Genomic DNA, 13,456 nt, shown 5'->3' with positions numbered 1-13,456 from the left:
TTTTGTTCCTGTTCTTAATTGTCCTTTCACATTATTCCTTTACTCCTCGCGAAATATTCCGGGTGAAGACCAGATGAGATATTTTCGAATGTTATTTCTTAGGAGAACGGGACTTCATACGTAAGTCGCCTGAGCAATCTAGTTGTCGCGACGCACGGGTTCGCCACGATACGTCGCGCCTCTGCTGAGCGTAAATACTTAAGATTCTCTGTATTCGTTGACCAGTGCATGTAGACGAGCCTCGTAGATCCTTCTTTTCACTGAGTTGCTAACAGTTACGGAATTTCTCAAAATAAATGTACACACATTAGACGGGAGCTGAGGCGCAGCGGTGGCGTCATCACAACGACCGGGAGAGCAGTGTGTTGATTACTCGCCCCTCCTACCGGCATCTTCATCTGAGGATGACACGGCGGTCGGATGGTCCCGATGCGCCACTTGTGGCCTGAAGGCTGAGTGCCGTTCAAACAGGCCTAGGAGGAAACAATATTTTTGAAACTATATTACGTTATTACAACCGTAGACGTACAAATGATGACGGCACTGCTGCGCCTCAGCTCCCATCTAACCAGTTAACAGTCACTCTGCTCCCTATAACGTAAACGTAGACGTGGGATGAGAACGTTTGTGACTTCATAAGGTGAAGTTTTACGTCATTGAAAAACTGAACAGACGTAGCTGCGAGAAACAGCATTCTGAATCTCTAAGTGCCATATCGTCCGGTTTGTGGTTTGGAACTTGAATGCTTGTTCAAGCCACTGTCACACTGAAACTCTATCTAAAACACGATATTGTGGTACGATTTGTTGCAATAGCATATCTCGAAGTAATGTGTCAGTGGTTAATAGTGGTACAATACAGTAAGTGCAATATAAACTTCCCCCTAATGTCTCACTCAATGCGTAATTGCTGTTCGAGTGGCCAAGCATCTCCGAAATATTATCTTGCAATGAAATTTATGAAGAAATGAATTTCACGAAGAGCCCACTTTGAAATTATTCTCCATATGCTTCCTTGTGTCATATAAAGTGTTTTGCCTCGTATAAAATGTGTTTCCTATTCGAACAGGCTTGGCAACGGCCTTACCGCAGTGGATACACGGGTTCCCGCCAGATTATCGAAGTTAAGCACTGCCAGGGGTGGCCGGCACTTGGATGGGTGACCATCCGGGCCGCCATTCGCTATTGCCATTTTTCTGGGTGCACTCAGCCTCATGATGCCAACTGAGGAGCTACTCGATCGAACAGTAGCGGCTCCGGTCAGAGAAAACCAACATAACGACCAGGAGAGCAGCGTGCTGATCACTCTCCATCCTACCAGCATCTTCACTGAGGATGACACGGCGGTCGGATGGTCCCGATGCGCCACTTGTGGCCTGAAGGCTGAGTGCCGTTCAAACAGGCCTAGGAGGAAACAATATTTTTGAAACTATATCTTCTACAACAGAACAAAGTTGAAGAAGAATCAAGACACATTCGTACGATTTGTCGACCTGGGATAAACGATCGACAACTTGAAACAGTGCAAGGTGTTCGAAATTCTGAGGAAAATAGGGGTAAGGTGTAGGAAATGAAGCGTCATACAATATGTACAAGAACGAAGAAGGAACAATAACTGTCGAAGAAGAACAATGAAGTGCTTAGATTAAAATACATATGAATTTAGTTTTTCGTCCCCACTATCCAATCTATACATCGAAGAAGCTATGTAAAAGAAAGGTTCAAGAGTGGTATTAATTTTCAGGTTGAAAGGATATCAGTGATAACATTCACTGATGACATTGCTGTACTAAGTGAAGAAGAATTACAGGATTTTTTTTAATGGAATGAACATTATAATGAGTACAGAACACAGATTGAGAGTAAATTTAAGAAATACGAAAGTAATGAGGAGTAGCAGAAATGACAACAGCATGAAACTTAACATCGGGGTTGATGGTAACGAAGTAAATGAAGGTAACGAACTCTGTTACCTAGGCGGCAAAATAGCTCATGATGGATGGAACAAGATAGGCATAAAAAGCACACTAACATATATAAAATATGTCTACTATTATCAAATATAGCCCTTAATTTCGGGAAGAAATTTCTGAGAATATACACACATCAAAAAAGTTCGGATAGTTCCGGAATCTGTACAGAATATTGGAATAGAGATCAACATAAACATCATTTCCGCCCTTTTTATTGCTCATTAAAAACCACACATTGCATGTTGTACCAACATACAGGGAAACCTTCAGAGGTGGTGGTCCAGATTGCTGTACACATCGGTACCTATAATGCCCAATAGCACGCCCTCTTGCATTGATGCATGCCTAGATTCGTCGTGGCATACTATCCATATGTTCATCGAGGCACTGTTGGTCCAGATTGTCCCACCCCGTAACGGCGATTCCACGTAGATCTCTCAGAGTGATTGGTGGGTCACGTCGTCCAGAAAGAGCCTTTTTCAATCTATCCCAGGCATGTTCGATAGGGTTCATGTCTGAAAAAATGCTGACCACTCTAGTCGAGCGATGTTGTTATCCTGAAGGACGTCATTCACAAGATGTGCACGATGGGGCCGCGAATTGTTGTCCATGAAGGCGAATGCCTCACCAATTTGCTGCCGATATGGTTTCTACTATCGGTCGTATGATGGCATTCACGTATCGTACAGTCGTTACGACGCCTTTCATGACCGCCAGCAGCGTACGTCGACCACACATAATGCCACCCCAAAACAGCAGGGAACCTCCACCTTGCTGCACTCGCTGGAAAATGTGCCGAAGGCTTTCAGCATGACTTGGTTGCCACCAAAGACGTCTCCACGATTGTCTGATTGAATGCATATGATACACTCATCGGTGAAAAGAAAGTTATGCCAATCCTGAGCGGTCCATTCGGCATGTTGGGCCTATCTTTGCCCCGCTCCGTGGTGTCATGGTTGCAAAAATGGACCTCGCCAGGGACCTCGGGAGTGAAGTTGCGCATCATGTGGCCTATTGCGCAGAGTTTGAGTCGTAACACGACGTCCCGTGACTGCATGAAAAGTATATTCAACATGGTGGCGTTGCTATCAGGGTTCCTCCGTGCCCCAATCCATAGGTAGCAGTAGTAGTCCTTGGGCGGCCTGTGCGAGGCATGTCATCGACAGTTCCTGAGATGAAGAGGTTGGCCCTAGAGTCGGGAGACTGATAGGAAGAAAATGAACACAATTACGCTCGGTCGGAAACTACTATGCTGGCCAACGATCGTATTTCCTTCCTTTCCCCGTCTACGCTTTCATGTTGTCGTGATTAGTAATTTTGTATCGCTGTACGAGAATTTCTTGAATCATCCTTCGACTCTTATCCCATTTTATCTTATTTCCACAGATACGCAGAAAACATGAAGAGACTTTCTGCCGTATACCGCGAGCACAAGGCGGACTCGCTGGAGCGGGCCGTGTGGTGGATCGAGTACGTGATCCGCCACAGAGGGGCCCCACACCTGCGCAGCGCCGCCCTCGACCTGCACTGGTGGCAGCTGCTGCTGCTCGACGTCGTCGCCTTCCTGCTGGCGGTCGCCGTTCTCACACTCTGCCTCGTCTACTTCGTCACGCGGCGGGCAGTTTCCTTCTTCACAGGCAGCAAACAGAAACAGAAGCAGAAAAAACAGTGATGTTCTCCAGACAGTGTTTAAGCAGTCGCTGTTTCTCAGCCAAGTTTACTACAGTCCTGAACCTTTAAAGACATTTCTTGGAGAGTGAAATCATGATCTGTGTCAGATGATACATATCGTGCCACTGAAGCACTACTGTCAAATTTGTGCCACACATTTTCGTGACAGCGGTGGTGCCAATGCAGATAGCATTTTGCGGTGGAAACAGATTCTAGTCTTCGTTGTTTTACACTTCTTGTTGTTTGACTATCCGTCTAGTTACAAAAATAAAAAAAAAGGTAACCCCTTTTCAGATGCCATTCACAATTATTTCTGTTTCGAAACTGTTGGCATTTCATAAATACACAAGAACCACAGTTTAAATCGTACATTAATTGTAATTTAAAATTATCATACAAGTAAATTTATACTACAGCAACAGTAACATAACAATAGTTATGGAAGACGGCTGAATTATTAAAATTTACGTAAGTGTTTACATAATAAATGAACTGAGTAGAGATATTGTGTTATATCTGTGCCTTACTGTTGGACAAGTATATAGAAAGTGATCTGTAGAGATATTGTCTAGAGAATGCTGAATTTCTCTACTTTGTATCACTATCGAGAGTTGTACCCGCTTTTATTAATAAATTTTTTCTTTTTTATATTATCGACTCATACATAATTGAAAAATAGTAAATTGTTTAAATACTGCATTTAATAACAGTATACCCCCACCATGCATTACACTCTATTCCTAATGTTTCCTACTCGACCTCCAATTAGTCGTCATGCCTCCCTTATCTCTTTGAAACCAACAAAGAATTACGTGATCAGCTACAGTTACTTTTCATTACAGTCACAATTTCGTCGTCTACACCAGTCTCTCCTGTGACCCAGTTGGTGACTCTCCTATCTGTAATACCGATTCACAACTGGCATTACTTTATTCTCCAATGAGCTACCCACTGTTTTGAATTGTTTTTCGCTTCAAAATTCCATGTCTCACTTCACTGAGTCTAAGACATGATACATGTGCTAATTAAGAAATTTATGTTGCAGACAAGTGTATAGCTCAGTTTTGTTCAAACATATCGAAAATTTGGTTTTAGAAAATCAGTTTTCTACTGGGTGCTTTTAGTTCTGTGGTTATTCTATTTCGTTTCCACGCAGTGTCTCTGTACAGTACAAGTCACCTAAGTACAAACACTCATCACATGAGCTTTGATTTCCCTGTGAAACTGCGCCATTATCTAAAGAGCAACGGTAAAGTGTGATCAGGAATCGAAGGTGAGTCCGCTGCATTCTACAAACATTTATTGGTTCTTAGTTTGTCTAGTTAAAGCATCTGAAAACTTCATACAATCCTTTTTAGAGTGATTTTGTGGCTTCCCTTCCATCTCCTTTGCCAACTTCTCCTTCAATTCTGTATTCTACATTAGCATTATGATGTCTAAGGGAAACTACAAAATTGATCAATACATGCGTTAGCATAGAAACATAGGTCGAATCAGTGCCTGCTTTCTCAAGTGTTCCTATTTAAGATTTCCTTAGGTTGTGCCGACAGCTTTCTAAAATCCACAGAGCTCAGACAAACTCATTGCTATCTAGTGTAACTTCAGTTACGACTTAGACCAATGGACCGTTTTATAGCTGTAAAATGGTCCATTGGTCTAAGTCCAAGATATCCTTGGTCTAATAGAAACCAAATATTTATTCCTATACCATTGGCAGTAATTCTATGGAATATCTGGTGCACCCATCTGCATCCTTTTTTATACTTTTTATTTTTGTGTGTATGAGTAAGTCTCATATTTCCTTGCAATCTTGGATTAGCTTCTGTATTTTTTAATATTTACTGAATACAAAATCGTAAAAAGTCTAAATTAAATTTTGCAGACATAACCTCCACAACACACACATTAACCCGTTATCTAAATCATGATGATTTAGATTAATTTTCGTGATCCAGTCTTTATACCTAGCTAAGTGAGGTTTCCTTGTGTTCAACAAACGTCGACAGTTTAAGCGGTCCTGCTGTAATCCAATCACTTTTACAACACAGTTGTCAAAGAATTACACAAGACTCTCCGGGCTGCCGTTTAATCCTATTGCTAAATCTTACTGCACTACCATATAATTTGCGATAATTAGCTTTTGTTTTGAACTTCCTTGTCTTCTCAGTGTCTACAGAATATGATTACCACTAATACACAAGCAATTAACTATTGACTGCAAATATGTGGCCTTGTAGGTGAAGAATGAAGAGATATAAGAGTTCAAGAGAGCTCTCAAAGAAAGTTGTGAAAATTTGAAAATCTTGCTGGAAACTAACTGCCTTCATCCCCCTTCAATTTTATCCTCCTTAAACGTTACCATGATCGAGTTAGTAAAATGCTTTTTTCTATTATTAGCTAAAGGAAGAATATTACATGTTCAAAAAGACCTAATAATGTCTCTCAGTAAGGACCTGAAATATTTCATAATACTTTCAGACCATGGGAAATGTATGTGGTTCCTATTCTATTAACCAATCATCATAAAGTGATGCATTATCATAGGAACATGAGACAGTTGAATCATAACTAAACAAATCACCTATTATCTGCCACGTATACAGGGAGACTTTTCCATTCATGTACAAACACTGCTTGAAGAAAGTACAGATTCCTTGGGGATGAACATCACTCTTCAAGTTTCTGTTTGCCTAATGGCTCCACAAGTAACTAGCATCCAAGTATTTCGTTTACAAAAACAATGTTCAGAAAATGTTGTCAACAAACTGCAGCTGTGAAAGAGCAGCCACACTGGAGACTTCCCTGTTCATGTTGACAGTATGCAGCAGATACAACAAGATAAAAACATTAGGTTCTAGCTCAGTTTTTGGTAAGGAAAAGAAGCTCACTGACTCACTAATTCGTTTGTTTTCCAACAAAAACTTATACAGATTCTGCCTTTTTATCCACTGTCATCCAAATCTCAGATCTAAATACATTTTTCTCTATTATGTTCACTTATTACAAAATATCTTTTTCATAAAAAAGGTGAATGTAAGAAAATATGTATGTTCTGTTCCTCACCCAAATTTTTTTTAATTCTTTCTTCTTCAGCAGCCATAAGATTGATATGAAATGTAGATTTTTCATAATTTTTTTCATGTTCTCTTGACTACAGTTCTACCACAACCACATGCTATATTTCAGAATTCTTTTCCTTTTTACGTTCTTTACATGTACTACAATATCCATCTGTTCGATAATCGTATTTATGAATTCATTAACATTCTTTTTATTCAGACAGTCACCCCACTTCCTTAGCTGTTTGGTGTAGTAATGATTATAAAATTTCATAGGAATTTTTTTTTAATTTCACAGAGTAAATTCTAAATCATGAAATCCTTCATAATTATTTTTAAGACTCTTCACTCCTTTCTACCTCAATTATATATTGTATTCTTCAAAAAATTGAAGATCCCAGTTAATAATTGTTTTTAAATATCTATTAGGTAAAATATTTTTAAATTCACTATCGAGCTCCAAATATTTTTTCCATACCTGGTGGGTAAATGTTCATAACCAGTAATATAACATAAATCATTTACTTGCAACATGCTAATCGTGTTATACAAATTAAAATTGCTAACACTGTTGAGCTCTTTCAGAAATTTTGTGTTTTTTGCTTCAAATCAAATTCATAGTTCTCTATCGTTCTCTGTTGTTAGACAAAAAAATCTTTATAATGTTCTAAAATTATACTGTATTTAACAACACATTTTTATTTCCTTTAAAGTTTTTCTCTTCCTTTTCATCAATTTTATGAGCATACAATTTTTACCTCAAAACATAGAATTCTCTCATTATTTTTCCATTATATTTGTCTTCCATTTTTCCTAAAACTTTCTTGTTTATTTGTGGAATACCATAAATATTATCTGTCGAATAATCACTTTTATCAAAGAAATCAATCATTGATATCATGTCTTCACAGAAATCTTCAATATGTGTATTGTAGATTTAACTGACCATATATTGATAACACAACATAATATTTTCACCAATTTAGGTTTCATTATTCTATAGTGAAAATGACATCAGTTCTTGAGATGAATCAAGTATATTCATTACAATGTAGATGGGTTTGTCAAATCTAATTTTAGTTTTATTCATATTAATAGCAAAGATAATTTCATTAAATGCAGTTCTTCTTTTAAAGTTTGGTTTTGATAGAAGTTTATCACATTTCCTCTATCTGACACTATTTTTATATTCAACCTTTTCTAATAATTTCTACTGTCTTAGCAATCACTGAAGTATTCATTAACTTGTAGAAATCTTTTTCAAAATCATTATTCTATTTCAGCCTCATTTCTGAATTTAAATCTCTATATTCTTAAAGCAGTAACAGTGCTTAAATTTGAAGACTGTGTTTATTTTTGTTATCTTCATTCTTAATGAAAAAATATGTTTTAGGTTTGTGTGGGTGAACTACACAATTATGTTTGTCATTCAAAGTAGTCATTAACAAACTTTCTTCTTTTCCTGGTACAATTTTCTTCCAGGATCAAGTGGAAAGTCTTTATGCAAATCATGGAATTCTGTTGGATATTCGAGATCTACTTCAAATATATTTCCATGTGCACATTCATCTGAAATATCACTTACTTTTCCACAATCAAAAGAATCTGGTTCATCTCATTCAGATCCACCGCATGGTAAATATTGAGTAATTACGTAATCATATAAGTTGTTTGCATCTTAAAATGCTAAAAAAGTTCGATATATTTTACATCATAGTCTTTCATATATTAACTATTTTCTTTAACATAACTTTTACAACATTGGGATATCCCTCCTCTTATTCATTTTTCAACCATTTAGATCACATCATAATCATGTTATAAATCAAGTAATATTTAGTCTTTTTTGACATAGGACTCAAAGATAAACAAGGTACATTTACCATGATGGATCCAAGTCGTATACTTCTATATACATTTTTCTAAAATTTCGAAACATAGCAGCCAATACCAAGACATCACTTTTAATATGCAGATTATGATATTCACCTAGCTTTTTTAAGTTAACCTTTTCCAAAACTATTTTTGCATGTTCATAACATTCATTACTTATTTCACAGTAATTCAGTTTACTAAATAATTCTTCATTTGCTGCTAATTATGCCTCTTCATATTTCTTCCAAAGAGCCCATCTGATCATATCGATACACGTTTTTTCCAGTCATTAGATTGAATAATTCTTCCAGGAAAAGTTTTGTAATACTTTTATTTAATCTTTCTTCACCTTTGATACAAGTTTATCCATTGAAGAAGAAATAAATTTAAATGTATCGATAAATCTCAAATTGATATTTTCTGTCTCCTTATCAAAACTAATGCGTCTATCTTTTTTATTAGGTATTAAACCTACCTCTTTTTTCTCATAACCAATTTGTTTTATAAAAGGATGTGAATCATATCCTGATAAATTATGTAAAGGTCGTCTATCTCAATTTTTCTTTAGGTGTTAACAGTTTCATTTCTTCATTTTCAGAATAAATTCTTCTGATGTCTTCTACTTTCTGTTTTATACAATCAATGATTTGTATGACAATTTGGTCCCTTATATACAACAGGATTTGCATAATGTCCTTTAATGTGCTTGATACAAAAACAGAATCGACTTGGTTCACGTTTTTGGTATTTAAATGAGAATGAATTTTTTGGATTTGGTTAATAGTATGCTTTCAAAATCAGAATAAATAACAAATGAAACTTTTTGTGTATGTTGACAATTTTTAAAATATACCTGTGAATAACCATCTTTCATTTTTACTTTCAATGGGGTGTTAATGTTGTTCATATGTGATTATCTCATTCTTCTTTACTATTGAATTGGAGCAAACACAAATTACAAATAAATTTTACAGTTTCATATTTATTATTTTGACCCTAGATAATTTTCTTATATAACAATAGTGCAAATTAGTTCTCTCCTTGAAAAAAAAGGAGATTTACATGTTTCTCTTTTTTATATTTCATAACTTTTAATAGATGCACTTGATATTTTTCACCAAATGAATAAAAAATAGCAGAGACGTTCATTTTACTCTCAGTTTTTGGAATATGACCAACCACTAGTGGAAATTCAAAATACTCAATTTTCTGATCAAATTCATTGCCAATTTTTTTTATATTTACTAACTCTTTCCTCATTTTTATCTGCAGGGTATAATTCAGATTTTATAGACCACAGAAAACATTTCTGATAATTATTTTCTTCATATATACATGACCTTTTATTTTTATTTTATTTGATAATTCATTGTAAGATGATTCTGTCACTGAAACCGACCTGTTAATTCCCAATTATAAACCAATAATTCTATGTAATGTCCATAATTAGCCATGTGCTTGAAAGTACCCATTATTAATAAAATATGTTTGTCAATCATAAATTTTTAACTAACTCTCTATGATCTATGATACTATACTTTCTATCTGGAACTTGAATTTCATAATATTTGTATTTGTTCACATGTTGTTTAAACATTACTTCCAATTGACAATGTATTTTTAGATTATTTTTTTAGTTTTCATAATTTTCGGTATAAGTGCAGTTTAGAAGTTTTCTCCTTGGTTTATCATCTTTAGTTTCATAAATTTCATCATCAAAATGAACTAACTGTTTCCAAAAGTTTCATCTTGCATCAGCTAAAGCAGATGTTTGTGACTTCATGTCTCGTAATAAATTTAATTGATCGGATTTATTTAATTTATAATAACCTCTTAAACTAATTCTTTTATAATATTCACGAAGCTCAACAACCATTAATTTCTTCATTTTAGTCTTCTACCTCTTAAGAGTAAAATTTAAGAGATTTCTAAAAAGCTAATATTTCAACAGTCGACCAGTGCAATTACATATTTAATAGGTATATTAAAATAAGTATGAGATGATTGTCCTTTCTTATTTTTCATAAATTCTGAAATAAATTTGTCACATTCACTGTGATGTTTATGTGAAGGATCTCTGTAAAGCAAACTTAAATCTTTAATTTCTTCACAACAAATACATTTTTCTGAAGATAGATTAAGTGGTTCTACATCATTTTTCATCGACTGTAATGTTTGCAAATGATCTTCACAGAGAACACATTATAAATGATTTTTAAAATCATATTTTTAAATATATTTTGCACATACACAAGAAATTAGTTTTTCAATGTACACATTTACATAATATTCATTTATATAATGTCGTGTTCTGTAAGCATCTTTGGCGTATTTTTGTGAAGCAAAATCATCAGTTGACTTCTCAGTATTACAACACCTACACAGTTTAATTAAAATCAGTTCTATTTATATAAAAGTTAATTAGATTTTTATAGAATTTCTAAATATTGTAAAGTACCTTTCAATACATTTATTACATTAGGAACTAGTTCTAACGATTTATTGCAATGACTACCTAATAAAGATAAATGGATGGCACCAGCTTATTTTTTCTAAATTCATTACATTCATAAAAAGTTTCATCCTTAGAAAAATGCAATAATCGATTAACATATCTGAATGCTTAATTTAATACTGTAGGTAAACCTGGAAAGTGTCCACTTATAATTGCTCCTGATTTATACTGAAGATCACATTCATTTAACTCTACAAAGAAAAAAATCATTAAAGTGTAAAAATTGACAGAATTTCTTAATTCCACATGATGCTTCAGCTAATTCATTTGTATTAAGCAATTGTACAACTGGTGCACATTTTGATACAGTCAGCAGTGTTGATATTTTTTACCATAATAACTCTGAATACCACTGACATCATCTTGAAGTAATTAGAACTGTGAATGATTGAGGTATGGATATGTTGTTGATTCATAAATATCTTAATGATCTCAGAATAATCAATCATCAAATTTATGTACCAGAACTTAAAACAAATTTGTCTGATGTTTTGGTGTTTTCTTGTTAATCTCCAAGTACCACAATTCTTCATCACCATATGTGTCCTACTGGACCAATAATTATATTTGGAAAAAATGCATGACCTAACACATTTCCTTTTCCATCTAGAGCCTTTGGACAAAGATGACCATATATTCCAATTTTATGTGACAATCTTTTATTTTAAATTTTAATATCAAATTTATTGTTGTCAGGATGGTGTCTAGTAGCAGTATCTTTTTGCTATAAATGGAGTGCTTTTCTGGTTATTTCTAATACATTTTAGTTGCTCCACTGTAGAATCATTTTATATTGCTTTTATTCCACTTATATGTACAAATTTTATAACTACCAAATTAATCTTTTATACCAAATCTAGGCTCACTCATAAATTTTGAAGTTTATTCTCTTAACTCACCAGTTGTTTCAAGATTCTATGTATACTGAAATAACATTAAGGCTTCCATGAATACATCATCACTGACTTGAGTAACTTTTGTATCATGAATATTTAAGAATCACATACAAAAATTTTAGTGCTTTATTGTCACTCACTTGAGTAAATTTTGCATCATGAATATTTATGTACCAAAATCATACGAAAATTTTAGAGCTTTATTCTTTTTGACACAAATTGATATTATGAACAACAGTACTAGAAGTACCTTCATTTGTATACAGTTAAAATATTAAAAAATGAAACTCAAGCCAAGCATCAACTTGTGTCTGCTTCTGTACATAGTTTTTATTAATAAAAAATCTTGTAAACAAGACTTTTATTAAATGGACTGTCATTGACCTCATCAGGGAAATGTATTATTTACAAATAATATTCTATGTTTTATTTATGAAGATTTTCAGTTGTGAGAAGATTAACAGACCAGGAACAATATGGATTTCCATCATCACAAAGGAAATTATGAAAAACTAACACTCTTTGAATGTGCAACCTCATATTGTATTTATTAATGAATGAAGTTCATATTCTTTAATATAAAAAAAAATTAAAAAATATTTTTAATAAACAGAATCTATTATAAGGACCTCTAATGCTAAGTTATCGATGATTAATACTTTTGAATTTATTTAGGTAAAACATTTCCAGTTAAACTGAGTTCTTGGTTTAGGGACATTTGGTTTCCTTTACTTGAAGAGAGAAATGTATTAATTACAAATGAAATTTTAAACTATATTCACTATGGAATATCAGATTTCATGAGTCCAAAGCCTGCAAAGTTGAAAAAATTAAAGGCTACGCTCTTGCAATATTAAATCTGTGATCTAGAAAAGATAGAAATGGAATATAATGGTCCTTCAGTTCTATAATGTAAATATGTTCAAATCAATATCGAACAATTGACATGTAACACTCTAGTTAAAAAACATGCATCTTACTAACTGTTGAAAATTTTAATAAATTAGTAAATTGTTAAGAACTAAGGTTGCTGATCAAATTAAAAATTATTACACTATGTTAGAAAATGTTCTATTTGATATTCATTAATGAGTCTGGATTATATTCATTAGCTTTAAAGGAAAAATGATTTTAGATTACAAATGAAATTTTATAATGTATTTATTAAGAAATTAACAGGGCTCCAGAGTGGAAGGCATGAATAAATTTCAAATTTAATTTTATATAATATTTCACAGGTCAATAATTTAACATGTGAATAAATTAAACACAATAAACAATTCAATAAAAATATTTCTCATAAATGGAACCAGCTCCAAATCCATAAAATGCAGTTGTCACTAGTTCAGAAGCATGTGTGATGAACATTACTGCGTTTATTTATTGGCTATATTTAGGTTCTTGGTTTGAAAATTATTGGGTTATATTATTTCAACAAAGAATATTTTGATAACAAACGCTATTATAT

The 13,456-nt window shown here is 33.9% G+C and overlaps 1 protein-coding gene across 2 annotated transcripts in view; it reads left to right on the top strand.

Annotated features, from left to right (window-relative positions):
- LOC126235673 (UDP-glucosyltransferase 2-like) overlaps window positions 1–4,217 on the top strand; it is a 57,508-nt gene extending 53,291 nt beyond the window's left edge. The window contains exon 7 of one of the 2 annotated variants that reach the window (XM_049944399.1): window positions 3,359–4,217. In XM_049944399.1, the coding sequence (XP_049800356.1) occupies window positions 3,359–3,644 (286 nt within the window). In that variant the 3' untranslated portion in view covers window positions 3,645–4,217. The remainder of the gene's footprint in view (window positions 1–3,358) is intronic. The other variant, XM_049944398.1, reaches the window with a different exon arrangement.
- The last annotated feature ends 9,239 nt before the right edge of the window (window positions 4,218–13,456 follow it).

This window comes from Schistocerca nitens, chromosome 2 (assembly GCF_023898315.1).
Source record: "Schistocerca nitens isolate TAMUIC-IGC-003100 chromosome 2, iqSchNite1.1, whole genome shotgun sequence".
NCBI lineage: Eukaryota > Metazoa > Arthropoda > Insecta > Orthoptera > Acrididae > Schistocerca > Schistocerca nitens.
The sequence above is the reverse complement of the archived record's forward strand: the minus strand, read 5'-3'. Positions and strand labels throughout refer to the sequence as shown.